This window comes from Condylura cristata, unplaced genomic scaffold, assembly GCF_000260355.1.
Source record: "Condylura cristata isolate star-nosed mole 26May11 unplaced genomic scaffold, ConCri1.0 scaffold00038, whole genome shotgun sequence".
Classification (NCBI taxonomy): Eukaryota; Metazoa; Chordata; class Mammalia; order Eulipotyphla; family Talpidae; genus Condylura; species Condylura cristata.
This window is the reverse complement of record NW_004567139.1, coordinates 1,689,344-1,707,007: the sequence shown is the minus strand read 5'-3', so window position 1 is coordinate 1,707,007 and position 17,664 is coordinate 1,689,344. Positions and strand designations below refer to the sequence as shown.

Here is a 17,664-nt window from a genome sequence, read left to right as displayed (position 1 = left end):
ATTGTGTTGAGTTTCTGTTCAGTTTGGGGAGAACTGAAATCAACATTGATCCTCCAGTTTATGAATACATTTTCTCATTAACTTATGTCTTAAATCTCTTTCATCAGTGTTTTGTTATTTTTAGCATTCTGCTTCTGCAAATACAGTTACATTTATACCTGCCTAAATAATCTTGTGATTTTTGATGCTGTTGTGATTGGTACTTTTTAAAAAATTGAATTCACAGTTATAAAATTTGAATTTACTGTTTTAATAGAATTAAGCTGACTTTGTATATTGATGTTTGTGATCTTCCTAAACTTACCTATTATTCTAGTAAATACATTGGTAATAGTGTTAAATAGAGATGTTTTTATTTATTCCTTTACAATTTGGGCTTCCCTCCCCACACTCTCATCCCCCTCACTAGCTAACGCTTCCGATATGACATTTAAAATGATGAGTGAGGGCCTCCCTGGTGGTACACCGGGTTAAACCACAGCACTATGAAGCTATCAGCAGCCACTGTAATACAAGTTTGATACCTGGCCAGGGAGCTGACCCACAGGGTGCAGCAGACCTCTCCTGTCTGGCCCACTGCTCTCCTCAGCAATGTATTTCAGTAGATCTGCCTGTTTTGCTCCCCGCTCGTCTCTGGTGGATCCTCTCATACCCCTGTACCTCTGGGCTGTACCTAAGTACTTGTATGCATAAGTAAATAAATTTTTTAAAAAAAAGGAGTGAAGTGAACACCTTTGTTTTTGTAGTTGATCTTTCACCATTAAGTATAATGTTAGGTATAGATTTTTCATGTTCTTCAAATTCCCTTTTATTTCTAGTTTCACTGAGAGGTGTTTTGTTGTTATCAGGAATGGATGTTAAATTTTGTCAAGTGCTTCCTCTGCAGCTATTGATGCTCATGTTTTTTCTTTTGTAATCTGTTGATATTGATTTTTTTGAATATTGAATAATTTTTGCATTCTAGGAGCTGAACTTTTCTTTGTTGTGACTTATATTCCCTTTTACAGATTGCTGAGTTTTCATGCGTGGTGTTTTTTGAGAATTTTTATTTTATTCATGAGGAGTATGGGCCTATGGTGTTCTTTTCTTGTAATGTCTTCATTTGCTTTTGATGAGTAATACAGGCCTCAAAATGTGTTGAAAAGTGTTGCCTCTTTTTCTGTTGTCTGCAGATATGTAACTAATTTTTCCTTAGAAGTTTGGTAGACTGTTCCAGTGAAGTCATCTGGGCTTAAAGTTCTCTTTGTTGGAAGAAAACTTTTTTTATATTATTATTATTATTATTTAATAATATAATTGTTGGATGATTTTAAAAGATATTTATTTTATTTATTTTTTGAATACAAGAACTGGGGTATGCAGGCCAGAATTTCAGAAGGATGAGGGTATACATCAGAAACAGTGGGGAGCAGAACAGGCAGCTGAATTGAAATGCACTGCTGAGGGGAGCAGTGAGTGGGTCAGGAGAGATCTGCTGCACCATGTGGATCAGCTCCCTGGTGGGGGGTTGAGCTCATTCTGCAATGGTTGCTGAGAACTTCATAGTACTGAGACCTAACACCATGTGCCACCAGGAAGGCCCCTTTGTTGGAAGACTTTTAACATGAATTTAGTTCTTTAATACATTGAAGGCTATTTTAGATATGAATCCTTTTTGAGTAGAATTTGGTTAATTCATGTCTTTTAAGAAATCAGTTTCTTTCACATAGATACAATTTATGAATATAAAGTTGTTCATAATGCTTCCTTATTCTTTAAGTATTTGTAGACTATGGTAAAGTCATTTCTATTACTCCTATTATTAAAATTTATGACTTCTCTTTTCTCTTGGTCAAGCCCACCCACACAGGCTATTGGTTTGATTGATCTGTTAAAAGAAGCAGCCTTGGGTTCATTGATTTTTTTTTTTGGGGGGGGGAGGGTGGGGTCTATAGTTTTTCTCTTTGACATCCCACTGATTTTTGTTCCTCACTGATTTTTGTTTTGTTCTTTATTTTCTTCCTTCCTGCTTGCTTTGAATTAAATCTGTGCTGCTTTTTTTTTTTTTAAAGATTTATTTATGCATGCAGAGCTGGGGTCGAGGCCAGAGGTACAGGGGTGGTGAGAGGATTCATCAGAGACAGAGTGGGGAGCAGAACAGGCAGATCAACGAAGTACACTGCTGAGGAGAGCAGCGGGCTGGTCAGGAGAGGTCTGCTGCGCCATGTGGTCACCTCCGGGGCAGGCGGGAATTGAACTCATGCGGAAGTGGCTTTAGCTTCTCAGTGCTGTGCTTTAACCGGCTGCACCACCAGGGGAGGGCCCTAGTTTAATATTTTAAAAAAGATGATTAGCTAGTGCTTCATAGATGACTTAGCTTTGTTGTTCCATTCACGGTTTAGGTGTGTGTAATGATAGGTTAACATAATAGATTTTATTAGGTCTAGAATGTTAGCTTCTCTTGGAAATAGTTTCTCTTACTCCTAATACAGAGTTGTCTATCTTTCTGCCACATGCCAGTTAGAAAGAGGAACAATTACTGGGCCCTCCCTGGTGGCGCAGTGGCTTAGGATGTAGCACTGCAAGCTAGCAGCAGCTGCTTCAGTACGAGTTGGATTCCCCCGCCCAGGTGACCCACATGGCTCAGCAGACCTCTCCTGACCCGCCTGCTGCTCCCCTCAGCAGTGTACTTCATCCATTTGCCTGTTCTGCTCCCCACTCTGTCTCTGGTGAAGCCTCTTACCATCCCTGCTTGTACCCCAGTTGTGTGTGAATAAATAAATAAATCTTTAAAAATGAAGCTAACAGGCCAAACTGAAAGATCTGCAGTGACGTGTGTAGGTTTTCACTTTGGCATGACCTCACTCGTGGGCCCCCACCTTCTGCAAGTGGTTTTACTTTTGGATTTTGTTAGATGAACAGGTTTTCACTTACCACAGTAAGACATGCTCTGTTCTCTGAAGAAGTTAGCAAGTGAGCTGGGCACACATGAGTAACTGCCCTTAGTATGTTCTTGCTCTGATGGGGAGCTTTACGAGTGTCGGAGAAACAGTGCTCAGGAGAAGACAGATGAGGTAGCACTTGATGAAGGTCTTGAGACAGCCTAGGGTTTCTTGCAACTTCATCATTTGTTTAAAATGTATACACATTGTTATTTTAGTTGAAACACTCAAATTCACAGACAAATACAGCTTGTGCCCATAGTTCACATTTTTAAAAACCCAGACAATTTAGAACAGGACTCTGGGCAACTGATAATGTGTGGTGAGTGCCATTGGCCAGATCTTTCAGAGTTTGGAGAAGAAACCATCCTTGCAGATCCTCCCTTCCATTAAGGAATATAAAAGAGTGGGATGTTTTCCTCAACAGTTGCCATGTCATCTTAAAGTATCGACAAACGGAAAAGTCTTTCGTTATGGTCACGTGGGTCAGAATCCATGTTATTCGGTCAAGAAATTTCTCCCTTAACTTAGACTTTAATGAAGCCGTTGACAATTCCCTCTCTGGGTCTCTTCCTCCTCTCCACCTCTCTCCTCCACTCCTTCTCCTAATTCCTGTGGACTGCTTTCCATCCGTAGCATTTTCTTTTTGTAGAATTGTTAATATCTTTGATTTGTCTTCAGCTTGTTTTTGGTAATAATACGCCTTCTGAGGCAACCTCTTACTTCTTACTTCTGTTTGCTTTTCCACAAAAACTAAGTCTCTGCTTCATAGGGGAATAGCAGTTTTGTAAAGCAGAAGTTTTCAAACTTGACTGCACATCAGAATTGTCTGGGGAGAGATAAAATTACAGATTACTGACTTTCACCTGGCTTTTGCTAAATTTGGCTTGCATTTTGAAATTCTACTTTTAATAATTTACCATTTGATTTTGTTTTGCCTCTAGCTTTAGGGACGACTGATTCAAGGTAGCTTGTTATCCTTTGATAAGTATATGAGCCACCAAAGATTTTGAGAAACCGCAAATCTTAATTTTGTGAACCTGGAGTGAGATTCTGAATTTCTCTTAAGTCTCATAGATTGTGCCAGTCACATTTTGAGTAGCAAAGTTTGAAGACAACTTTTGGAATTAGTGAATTTCATCTGATGTGTTAGTTTTTACTAATTAGGATCTCATAGGTATATCTTTCAAAGTTGTAGGCCAGTGCTCCTAAAGTGTGGTTTTCAAACTAGCACAATTAGGATCACCTGGGAATTGCTAAAAATGCAAATTCTGGGAATCTGGCCTAGAGCTGTTGAATCAAAAGCAATTTTAATTAGAATAGTCTCTCTAGATGGCCTACTGCACTAGACCAGTGTTCTGGGACTGCTCAGTGAGTTGGTTACATAGTGAGGGGTAAAAAGACATTCCTAGCATATGCAAATGTTAGACATCATTTTCTTGTGTAATCGAGTGGGTAAGCACTTCAGAAGTACTAATTCCTTCAGCGCTCATTAGTGCTTTGCGCTAGCCGCTTCACACCACCACACCACAGAGAGCAAATCTGCCTGCCCACCAGTGGCCGTGTAGTGGTGATAATGACTAGTGCATACCTGCTTCATCCATCTATCCTGTGTCCATCCATAAACGGCAGATAAAACTGCTTTGCGAGTTTCAAATTATTTATTCTTTTGTAGAAGTTTGTAGTTCTCATTTTTGAGATTGACCTATACTGATACTCCAGATTGCTCTGTAGAAGTCTATCAAGTCTTTGGCCCAGAATTCAACCCTTTCTTTGTTGGTGGATATTTTGTTTGACTGTTTTTATAAGTAACATTGAATTTTTGACATATGAACAAGGGAAAGAGTCTCTGGAGAAGTGTTTTTCAAAGTGAGCTGCAACTAGCTAGTTTTAGTCAAAAAATAATTATTCCTTTATTTTAAGCTTTTTATTTTGTGTAAAAGAACTGGAGTGTGAGTCAGAGGTATAGGGGGCTGAGAGATTTCACCAGAGACAGAGTAGGGAGCAGTCAGGAGGATCTACTGAAACACACTGCTGAGGGGCACAATAGGTGAGACAGGAGAGGTCTGCTGGCCACGTGGGTCACTCCCTGGCCAGGGATCGAACTCAGGCCATCATGGTGATAGCGCTGAGTCTCAGCCCCTAGGCCACCAGGGAGGCTCTGCAACTAACTAGTTTTAAAAGCAGAAATAGACTAGACTAGAGCTGTTAGAATAGGATAGATGGGAAGATGATAGTATAAGGCGTAGAGAATGAGATTAGTGTTTTTTAGAATATTTTTTGGAGGGGGAGGGTATATGTGTACTGGGTTGAGAAGTAAAATGTATCCTTTTGGGTCTGGGCAAAAAGTTTGTAAGCTGATCTCAGGGTTATATGAACAATCATAACTTAACTCTACTAAATTGCTCTCCCAAATGGGGGTGCCAGTTTACAGTCTCATGGTAATACATTGGTGTCCCCTTGTCCTGTATTCTTCCAACATGGTTGTTTGAACTTATTATAAAACTTTGCTTTTTTTTTTTTTTTTTAAGAAATTAGGTAGTTTTTTCTTTCTTTCTTTTTTTATTCTTTTTTAAGATTTGTTCATTTATTCATACAGAACTGGGGTACAGGTCAGAGGTGCAGCGCAATGAGAGGATTCACCAGAGACAGAGCAGGGAGCACAACAGGCAGATGAATGAAGTACACTGCTGAGGGGAGCAGCGGGCGGGTCAGGAGAGGTCTGCCGCGCCTTGTGGGTCAGCTCTGGGGCTGGGGATTGAACTCGGACCGAAGCGGCTGCCGCTAGCTTGCAGTGCTGCATCCTAACCCTTTGTGCCACCAGGGAGGGCCGACTTTGCCTATTTTTAAAAAATTTTATTTATGAATACTCTGGCACAGGCCAGAGGTGTGGTGTGGGGGGAGGGGGCGGGGCAAGAGCATTCACCAGAGACAGAGTGGGGAGCAGAACAAGCGGATTGACTGAAATACACTGCTGAGGGGAGCAGAGGGTAAGACAGGCGAGGTCTGCTGTGCTATGTGGGTCAACTCCCTGGCCAGGGATCAACTCGTGCTGCAGTGGCTGCAGATGACTCCATAGTTCTGTGCTTTAAACCATTGTGCCACCAGGGAGGGCCCTAAACCTTTTGTCTATTGATGAGTTTACAAAAAAAGGGGGGGTATCTTATTGTAGGTTTACTTTGCCTTTTCCTGATAGTGAGGTCGATGTTAATCCTTTTTTTTTAAATTTAATACAGGGAATTTATATGACTTACCTCCTAGGTCATTAGATTAGTGTTGAGAATGATAATTAGTGTAACACTCTGTGGCATGTTATAAATACTCTTCTGTGAGCAATGGAAATGACTTGCTAATGTCAAGATTGACAGCTGAGGAACTTAAGTGTTTTATGAGTTTTCTCTTCATATAGTCATTGTATTCTACGCTTAATTCTATAAACCTGAATCTTTGAATTTGACATAGTGCCTCATATTTGTATTCCTATAAAAACCTCAGTATTAGTGATAGCATCATTTTATTGATTTGACTATTAATATTTTTTATTTGCATAGAAACCTACACCATTTTTTCTTTTAAAAAATAGTAATAAAGGCCCTCCCTGGTGGCGCAGCAGGTTAAAGCACAGCACTGAGAAGCTAAAGCCACTTAACGCATGAGTTCGATTCCAGCCTGCCCCGGAGGTGACCACATGGCGTGGCAGACCTCTCCTGACCCGCCCGTTGCTCCCCTCAGCAGTGCACTTCGTCGATCTGCCTGTTCTGCTCCCCTCTCTGTCTCTGGTGAATCCTCTCACCCTCTGCATCTCTGGCTTGTACCCCAGTTCTGTATGAATAAATAAATAAATCTTTAAAAAAATAGTAATAAGGGTATGTGTATATAATATTTAAAAAGATAAAAAAGATAAAAAAATAAACCTTCTCTCCCATTTTTTCTCCCTAGGGGCAACTACTTAGAAAAAAATTTCCTTTAATACACACACCTGAAATTTATATAATGTTACTTCAGTTTTTAAAAATGATTCTTATATGACCTGGACATATATAACTTACAACTGTACCCTTTTCTCTTTCTTTTTTAGGATTTCTAATTTCTTTATTCAAATGGCAATATATTCACTGTTCTGTAGCTGGCTTTTCTACTCAGTAATACATCTTAAATCTTCTCATTTTAACACATGTGAATTTTACCTTCCTCTTTTTAACTGCTAGAATTGATTACATTGTATAATGTGTCATAATTCATTTTACTACTGTTGTATTTTTTGTTTGAAAAAGAAAAACAGTACAATTACAAAAAAACTGTTTTTTTGTAATATTAAATATTTTTTGTATTTAAATTTTTTTTTAATTTGTGCATATAAGAACTGGGGTATAGGCCAGAGGTGTGTGATAGGGTGTTCAGAGGATTCACCAGAGACACAGCAGGGAGCAGAACAGGCAGATTGATTGAAATATACTGCTGAGGGGAGCAGCAGGTGAGACAGAAGAGGTCTGCTGCACCTTAAGGGTCAGCTCCCTGGCCTGGGATCGAACCCACACTGCATTGGCTGCTGATAGCTTGACAGCACCAACTTGAATCCCTACGCCACCTGGGAAGCCCACTATTTTTGTACTTTATGCATGTGTGCCTATATCTATGGGGTAAATTCTGGGAAGAATTGCTGGCTCAAAGAGATATCCATATCTTTGCCAAATTGCTTTCTAAAAAATTAAATAGTTTTATATGCTCAATATTGCTTCTTAGTGAACTGACCCTCGTTTATGTTAATTTTCAGAAATGGTCACATTGTTTAGTGCATAATACATAACAGCAGATTGAACCAAAGCTACTTTGTGACTTTCAGCTAGACAACACAGAATTTAGAACTTAAAGACCTTTTTTGCTTTAATCTTTAAAACCAATAGAAAACTGATAGACTACAGTTTAATGGAAGTAAGCTAAACAATATGTTAAAAATTAGAACAATATAATGGTTACTCCAAAATTTTGAGAATGTACGAAAGCTGACGGTTTTGTAATTTTTTAAAATTTGATCCCATTTTTAATTAGGTCATAACTTGATAATTATTTTTTTATATATATAATAGTTTATTTTTACATCATTTTGTGCATTTTCCCATCTCAGTTGCAATCCCCTTGGGCTTCCCATCACCAAATCACCCATCACCCATGTGCCATCACCATAGCCCAGTGCATTTCTTTCCCCCCGCTGTTTTTGATCCCATTCCCCACTCCACCCCCGTAAAATGTCTGTGGTATATAGCCGTTCATCATCATCATTATTATTTTGGGGCCTGGTCTGTTATACTCCTGCTATGAGTGAAACCATCTGGTATTTTTCCTTTTCTTTCTGGCTTACCTCACTAAGCATGATCTTCTCCAGCTCCATCCATGTTGCTGCAAAAGGCATGTGTTCATTTTTTCTGGTTGCTGAGTAATATTCCATTGTGTATATGTACCACATCTTTTTAATCCAGTTATCCACTTTTGGGCATTTGGGTTGATTCCATGTCTTTCCAATTGTAAATAAACATGGGGGGGGTGCAGGTGTCTTTTTGAATCAGTGTTTTTGTGTATTTTGGGTGGATACCTAGGAGTGGGATTGCTGGGTCATATGGAAACTCCATTTTTAGCAGTTTGAAAAACCTTCAAATAGCTTATAGTGGTTGTACTAGTTTGCATTCCCACCAGCAGTGCAGGAGAGTTCCTTTTTCTCTACACCCTCACCAACATTTGTTGTTACCAGTTGTTTGAAGGTGTGCCATTCTCACAGGGGTGAGGTGGTATCTCATTGTGGTTTTAATTTGCATCTCCCTTATTACAAGTGATGTTGGACATTTTTTCATATGCTTGTTGCCATCTGCATTTCCTCTTTGGAGAAGTGTCTTTTTAGCTCTTCTGCCCATTTTTTGATGGGGTTGTTTATTTTTGTTGAGTTTCATCTCTTCTTTGTGTCTGTGATCAATCCTTTATTGCTAGTTTTGTGAGAAAATTTTTTTTCTCACTCAGTGGAATGTCCCTTTGTTTTTTGTAATGTCTCCTTTGCTGTACAGAAGCTCTTTAACTTGATGTCGTCCCATCTATTTATCCTTGCCTTCACTATCATTGCATTAGGTGCTCTATCTTTAAGATGTCGCTGAAGTGTATATCGTATAGTGTTTGACCCATCTTTGAAAGCTGATACTCATGTTTCTTGTTTTAAAAAGCCTATTCTGTACAGTGTCAAGATACTATTTTTAATCACTATTATTTTCCAGTGACAGAAAACCATCATGCCATTTGGCTTATGTGCTTAGGAAACTCAAAGGACAGACTGCCAGGATTCACATTAGTGAGTCTGTCACATATCTTCTACTTCTGCCTTTGCCTTCCATCCTTGTTCTTGTCATTTCTTGAGGGAGTAGTAGCGGATTAGCCATGGACATTTACTGGCCACCGTCATGGGTAGAAACAACTTGAGAGCACCTCTTGCTGGGTGCCTGAATATAAAATCCCTGGCAAAGACTCCTGCTGTCCTGCCTCGGGTCCGGTCTCCATCCCACTCAGGAGATGGGCTACTTAACTGGGGGCCTGTTACAATCACATGGCGTGGGGTTCTCTAAAGGGAATGATGCCAGGCAGATGCTTACAGTCAAAGAAATAGATGTTAAACTTCCTCCTGTGGCATAAGAAAAAGTTGGATGTTCAGTTGGGGAGATGGAATACCATGAAAAGGTAACGTTTAAAGTAACACATGGTTCAAAGGCGGCAGGATATCAGAAGAGCCTGGGGAGTGAGAATGATCTTTTGGCACCAGAGTTAAACCTCAGAGTGTTGTGGATGTTCCCCATCAGTTGATTTTTCCTTTATAAAATTCCATCTGTCCTTTTCCTGTTCTCGCAGCCAGGTTCTCATCTCCTTTATTCTGTCAGAAGATGTGCTGCCTCCATAGGTTCTGCACACGGACGCCAGAGATATCTGCCCCATTTTTTCTTTTCAAATACTATAATAAAGATGTGCATGAGATATTAAAAAACATAAAACGGTAACAAAAATATTAGTCTTCTTTCCTGTTCCCCAGTTTTTCTGTATACTGGATCATTCTCATGTCCCTGACCTGCTCAGAAAATCTATAGTCGCCCTTGTTACTTTGCCAGAACAAAGTACTCTACAAAATCCCGAATGTCACATTTCAGGACCGTTGCGTTTGGGACCAGAAGCTGGTTTTCCAGCCTTTCCTCCATGACCCGTCGTTTGGACTCCTGACCGCACCTTGCACACACAGCTGCGGGGACACGAGCGCAGTTTGCTCTCAGTTACGCACTTGGGTTTATTCCGCCTCCCACTGCAGTCTTCCTTTTTACTCCTTTCCTGCTTTCTCTCGTGTACTTGTGTGGGTGAGTCCCGGATCACTTCCAGAAGACAGTGAAATAGACTGGATGAGCCCGGTGATGCTTACTAGCCTAGTGTATCTGTGATTTAGTTGAATCCATGAAAACTGCATCTGTGTCAACAGCGCCACGTTTGTGTGGCGCACCGAGATGGAACAGCTGTTTTCTCACCGTGTCAGCTCACCACGTGATGTCTGGTCCCGAGTGAGCCCATGGCCTTTTTCTGTGGAAGTAAAGGGCATGTTTTTATTTGGGAAATGTGTATTCTAGGGAATGGATATTGGGGATACTTTGTGTACAGTAACAAATTTGACCATTGCTACTTGTTTTAGCTAGTTTTCCCCCTCATGCCATCTAACCTTTTAGTCTGCAGATAATAAGAGTAAGCTAGAGAGAGGCAAGGAGGGTGCAGGAATGAGGGAGGGGGGGGAGAAGGTTGTCAGGAGGTCACCCGCAACCCCAAATCATGATTACTAAAAACTCAGCTGCACAAAAAGGAATTTAATATGAATGGTGTCACTAACATTTCTGATATTTAAGAATATGTTTTCCAATCTGAACATCATTGGAAGAATGTAGTAATAATACAGGCATAGGAGTTCAGAACAAACTTGTTTCTTTCCAGTTTGTGTATACATCAGGAAGGTTCCGAGGATTAAGTGGTGTGCGAGCTTGTTACAAACAAAGGTCTAAGTGCTGTGTATATGGATACATTCACATACACACACTATTCTTGTACATCATGGGAAGTAAAGGCCCGAGGTTGCTTAGCTGACTGCTAAAAAGTACAGCTTGTTGTGGGTTTCCTAGTGAGGCCCCCTTTTTTCTCCCAGCTGGAACCCTTTGCCTCTCCTTCCTCCTCCGTCCTTCCGCCTTCCTGTCTCAGCCTTGGCCCTGTGCTTCCTGCGGCCCTCCCCATTCTGTGGCTCTCAGGAAGTCCCCTGGCACAGAAGGGTGCGACACCAGAGCGCTTCCTGTCTTGGTGAGGTCGCTGTAGCTGACATGGTGAGGTCTCTTGAGCCTGTGCTCTTACATGGAGATTCTTTTCTCGCCTGTTTCCTTATCAAATCTGTCACTCCTGGTTACCTATAAGCATTAGGTAACCAACCCCTCTGGGTAGTTGAGAGCTGATAGACCTCAATAGTTGACTTTCACTTAAAATATAATGGGATGAATCTGAATTTAGATGTTCTATAGACTTAAATATGGTAGCTAAATTACTGCTTTTTGATGTTATTTTAACTTGACAGTTACCAGATAAATAGAAATATCCCTATTTTTTGAGGCATATGTACCAATAGGAAAAACTGGGAAGCCCTAGTTTTTATAAATCATGTAGGGCATTGATTTATAATTGTATCATTTCTTTACTTACAGGTAGAAGAAAACCAAGAGTACATCGGCCTCGTTCTCCGATACTGGAAGAAAAAGACATCCCACCCCTTGAATTTCCCAAGTCCTCTGAGGATTTAATGGTGCCTAACGAGCATATAATGAATGTCATTGCCATCTATGAGGTACTTCGGAACTTTGGCACTGTTTTGAGGTTATCTCCTTTTCGCTTTGAGGACTTCTGTGCAGCTCTGGTGAGTCAAGAGCAGTGCACACTTATGGCAGAGATGCATGTTGTACTTTTGAAAGCAGTTTTGCGCGAAGAAGACACTTCCAATACTACCTTTGGACCTGCTGATCTGAAAGATAGCGTCAATTCCACACTGTATTTCATCGATGGGATGACATGGCCCGAGGTGCTGCGGGTGTACTGTGAGAGCGACAAGGAGTACCATCACGTTCTTCCTTACCAGGAAGCAGAGGACTATCCCTACGGACCAGTGGAGAACAAAATCAAAGTTCTGCAGTTCCTAGTCGATCAGTTTCTCACCACAAATATCGCTCGAGAGGAGTTGATGTCTGAAGGAGTGATCCAGTATGACGACCACTGTAGGGTCTGTCACAAACTTGGGGATTTGCTCTGCTGTGAGACGTGTTCTGCAGTATACCATTTGGAGTGTGTGAAGCCACCTCTGGAGGAGGTGCCGGAGGATGAGTGGCAGTGTGAAGTCTGTGTAGCACACAAGGTGCCTGGTGTGACTGACTGCGTCGCTGAAATCCAAAAAAACAAACCATACATTCGACACGAACCTATCGGATATGACAGAAGTCGGAGGAAATACTGGTTCTTAAACCGAAGGCTCATCATGTAAGTAAACGTGGTCTTCCTCGCTGGTGGGGCAGTGCTGTGCTTCTGGCGCAATCTAGACCTTTGTGACTTAGGGCGTTCTTTAAAGTGCTGACTGTGTGAACATGTGCGTTAATACAGTTTTTAAAATTGTAACAGTATAAAAAAATCAACACCATTCTATTCCTTAGGACAGGAAATAGGCCAGTGGTTTAGGATGCTACTGTGTACCCTTTCCCTGTTTTATTCCCTGTAGTCGACCTTGAGGTAATGTCCACCCTAACTTTGGTATTAGGTTTTTGTGGGTTCTCTTTTTAGTTTTACTGTATCTGTATATAAATGGAGCAGCAGGAACACGCCAGCTATGTAGGGAAGATGTTTTGCCATAACTGGCTGCAGGCTCCAGGAGACTTTAAGCCTGAAATTTAGGTTTAGTCTGAGTTCAGCTCTCCACAGGGTTTCTAAGAGGCTCCTGAGGCCAGGTCAGGGGCAAGCCAGGAGGCAGTGAGGGTTTACCTCAGTCAGGTGTCGGGCAGGGCGGTAGTGCATTGCCCTTGGCCAACCTGTGGAAACGTGGTTCAAGGGAGAAGGCTACTTTGCGCTTTCAAGTTCTAATGTCTTCAAAGCCTTCTTCCAGTGTTCAGAATTAGAACAAGTCAGAAAATTTTTGATGTGATGATACGAGTGTGCAAGCTGGGCGTGATTAGGGGAACAGGGATCTCATCAGTCCATGGTCAAGCCAAGCAGATAGAGGTTATGTCAACTGGGCCTCTGCAATTGCAAGAGTGGTACAAAGTAAGCAGAGCTCTCCAGAATTTCGTACCGTTGTCTTCTTGCTGTGAAGAAATCTGAGTCCATACACAGTTGTGATTCTTTGTATATGACTGGTTTGGCCTTATCTAGAAACCTACAGAACCTTCTCTCTCTGTCTCTAGTGTTCTGTAGTTCATAGTGATGTGTCCTTTGTGGGCCTGTTTTTATCCATTGGGGGCTTGGTGGGCACTTTCCATCTGGCAGTTGAGTCCTTTGGTTCTGAGAACTTCTCAAGGACTTGTTTGTCTCCTTTTCTAAAAGATTTCCATATGCTATTTAGTTTTCTCTTCTATTTTTATTTTCTAGATTGTTTTTGCTGTTAGAATCTTCCCTTTTTTGTGTAGTCTCTTCTAAGTTGCTTCTTCCTGATACATATTTTGGACTGTCTTTTCACCCTCAAATATCTGTCTGTAATCTTCAATTTTCTGTTCCTGGTTAGCTTTGTGGCTGATGCAGCTGGAGTATAGATTGGAAACTCTGAGCAAGTTGGTAGGTCTTACCAATATTGAACTCAACCACTGGGTAACTTTCTTAAGCTTTACTGGGAGCTCCTGGTGCACTATCTATAGGGCCGTCCTTTGAGCTGTTGAGCTGACCCAAGATGCTTTTTCCAGTGTTCTAAGGGAGCGTGAGGGTTGGCTGAGTGGCAGTGGGCTGCACTGGCTCTCTACTACACCTTGGTTTCCTGTACACACCTTTGTTCACACCTGTGCCTGGGTTTCTGCATAAAGAGAACATTCTGCCTCCTTTAGAGATGAAACCTTCAGTGACTGGAGGGGGATAGATGGATTGGGGATCTGCTATTCTCTGCTGTAGATAGATTCTCCTCTCCCCACTTTCAGTGCTTCTGAACATGGTTGTTGGCTCTGAACTTCACCCTCTTGATCTGCAGTTGGGTTTTCTTGGCTCTACTAAAAACACACTTCTACTTAGATTTCTTTTCTATCCTGTTGTCCTTGTCTTTGTGAGTTTATGAGTTTTAAAGTATTTCTTTCATATTATTTTAAGCGGGTTTCAGGAGGAACCAAAGTGGGATGTATGGATTTGGTCTATCACGTTATCCAGGTATAGAAGTAAGAGAGTTTATAAAGTTTTAAAATGCATATCTTGCACCCTTGTTTTGGACCAGTTTTTTATTTAAAAAACCTGTAACTTGCTTTCTTGCCCATGACCTCTCAGTTATCTGCCTCAGTGTTCATTGTCTGGTCAGTGTCTGCAATCAACGTGGTGGCATGGACACTCTTGGCAAGGTCATTATCACCAATGAGATAACTGTTCACGTTTTGGTTTGAAGTTTAATGTATTTCATCTTCAGGGAAAAGTCGGTGACCCTGACTGTCCCTCAGTGTCAGATGCCTTCCAGAAAGGGCTCAGAGGCATCAGAATTGCGGTGAACAAGTTAGGAAATATGGGAAATTTATTTCATGTTCCTAATATGCATGTTCCTTTTCCTGCTCCCTTCCTGGCGTTGCCTGTCCTCGCCTTTCTGCGTGTTTGCCCTCACCAGCTCTCACTTCCCTCCGTGGGCTGCCCTTCTGCACCACAGGTGCTTGTCACATCTCCATAGGTGCTGACAGCTTGTAAAAGCTTACTACCCAGTCATCAGCGTTCTGGGTCTTGGCTTTAGGGACCTGCAGGTGGAAGTAGTTGGTGAAGAGCTAGTAATGACAGCATTTATCAGTCAATTAGTATGTGCTTCACAATGTCCTAAAGTTTTATGTTTTTTTATTGATTGTTTTAATCTGTGCAACAGTTCAGTGATGTAGGAACTATTTTTATATGCATTTTCTAGGTGAAGAGAGTCAGGCTCAGGGAGGTTATATAACTTGCCCATGGACACCCAAAACTCTACTTGGCAGTGGAACCTGAACTTTTTTTCAGAGCCTGTATAATATTTTCAATAACTAATTTTGCGCGGTAGTGTAGTTCCTAGCCATCATCTTGGGAAGTCTGCAGCTTGCATTGTTTCAGCTGTTATAATCCATGCTTGTAATTGGGATAGGAAGAAGAGAATGCACTGGTTTAGCTGTTGGGTATTTCTGAGAGTTTTTAGAATCTGAGGTAAAGTAGTATGCCAGTGGTACATCCATAAAAGATTTAAAAATAAAATCTGAGGTAAAGGCCTTTTTGAGAAAGTATGAACTAAGTGGTGTTTCAAAAAAAGAAATTCTGCGTCCTGATAAATCATTATCAATATATAAAGCAATGCTCAGGCAAGCGGGGGGAGCCCTTTGCCTACCGGTAAATACATGCAGACCTTTGAAATTTCATGTGTCAAAGCACCTGTGGATGGATTTTTGCTGCATTATTGATAAAATGAAATAACCTACTTTTCTAGGTTGAATAATTACAAGAAATTTTTTTGGTCTAATGAGTGTAATAGAGATAGGTGCACATGTAATTTCCAAAGGAGCTTTATTACTTTACCTTATGGCATTTGATGATGTGTTCTCCATGCCAGCTGTATACTTAGGGGGACGATTATTTCAGGGAATGCGTAGACCTTTGCTTCCTTTGGCTTCCTGTGTCCGACCTTAGCTGGAGATGCTGGAAGTCTGAGGTCAGAGAAGCAGCCTGGTTGGAGGTGATTCTCCTCCAGACTGCAGACTTCACCCGGAGCCCTCACATGAGGAGTGGCAGAGGCTTTATTGAAGATACTTTGGTACTAAAATACTTAAGTTTATTTGCTTCAAAGGCATTAATTGTAGTTCTTTAGATATTCTTTCTGTTTTTTTTTTATAAGATTTATTTATGCATACAGAAATGGGGTAAAGGCCAGAGGTGTAGGGGCGGTGAGAGGATTCACCAGAGACAGAGTGGAGCAGAACAGACCAATAGAGGAAGGGCGAGACAGGAGAGGTCTGCTGTGCCATGTGGGTCACCTCTGGGCCGGGGATTGAACTTGCACTGAAGTGGCAGCCGCTAGCTTGCAGTGCTGAGTCACCAGGGAGGGCCTCAAAGTTTTCCATAAAGCATAAAGTACACTAAAGTTAATGAGCATTTCAGCTGGAACATCTTTTTTCATGCTGTGACACTTATTTTCTGTGTAGAGTTAAATACAAAATTTTAAATAGCATTATTCAGTGATAAGTTAGTGTTCTTTGTTAATTTGAGTAAATCGGAAAGATTTTGCATCTTTTATCAGCGCTAGATTAAAACTGTTTAAATTTGAGTGCCCCCTTGTGGTAGGTTCCGCATGAACAGTTCCAAGCCATGTGACTGACTGCTCTTGCCAGGCTAGGGCTTTGGGGTGGGCTCTACCTGGAGCGGCCTCTCAAGTGAAAAATCAGTTACTTCTACTTGTTAACAGAAGGATCAGAATTTCAAAGAAAATGTGTTTGCTTAATGCATCTACTACCCAAAGCAAAATAAGCAGCAAACAAAGCACTGGAAGATCTTTCATCTGGTTTATCCTTCAGGGCTCAGCCTGTGCAGACTGCTCCCTAGGGCATTCTTCCCACAACTGTTCTCCTTGCCCCTGGGCCTTTTTTTTTTTTTTTTATAAACACCCACCCCATTGTAACTTTGTTTTAAGGTAAATGTCACATACTTCTTAAGAGGAAAGTAAGAGCAGCTTTGCCTATTGCACCCACTAGGTGCTTGTGAGAGGACTTACCAGAGACAGAGAGGAGATGAGAACAGGCATATCTACTGAAACACACTGCTGAGGGGAGCAGCAGGCAGGAGAGGAGAGGTCTGCTGGGCCCTGTGGGTCACTCCCTGGCTGGGGATTTGTGCTGCAGTGGCTGCGATAGCTTCATGGTGCTGTGCTTTCACCCCATACACCACCAGGGAGGGTCTGGTCTAAGGCTTTTTCTATGAAGTGCCTCCTAATTTTACAGCCTTTTCCAATCACTTACTCCAAAGCCACTGTACATTTTTAATATTGGCTATAGCAACACACCATTTCTTGGTACCAAAATCTGTTTTTGTTACCTAGGGCTGCCATAACAAATTGCCATAAATGAAAACAACAGGAATGTATCTCTCACAGTTCTGGAGGCCAGAAATTTGAAATCATGGTATCAACAAACTATTTCTAAAGAAGCAATTCCAATAGGGGACAGACTGCCGCAATATGAAATAGTGAATTCTCAGATTAAAATTCAAATGAAGAGTTCCTTATTCAGGTGGACATTCTGTCGATGCCAGTAGGGACTAAATCAGCTGCTTGGGGCCCCTTCAGAAGTCTTGCTTGCAGAAGAGGCAGTGTCCTTTTTTTTCCCCCCAAGAATTTATTTATTTATGCATACAGAAATGGGGTATAGGCCAGAGGTGCAGGGGCAGCGAGTGGGTTCAACAGAAACAGTGGGGAGCAGAACAGGCAGATCTACAAAGTACACTGCTGAGGGGAGCAGTGAGCGAGATAGGAGAGGTCTGC

At 41.4% G+C, this 17,664-nt stretch overlaps 1 protein-coding gene across 1 annotated transcript in view; it reads left to right on the top strand.

Annotated features, from left to right (window-relative positions):
* BPTF (bromodomain PHD finger transcription factor) overlaps positions 1 to 17,664 on the top strand; it is a 123,935-nt gene that overhangs the window by 20,620 nt on the left and 85,651 nt on the right. The window contains exon 3 of the mRNA XM_012732982.1: positions 11,669 to 12,491. Coding sequence (XP_012588436.1) covers positions 11,669 to 12,491 — 823 coding nt within the window. The remainder of the gene's footprint in view (positions 1 to 11,668; positions 12,492 to 17,664) is intronic.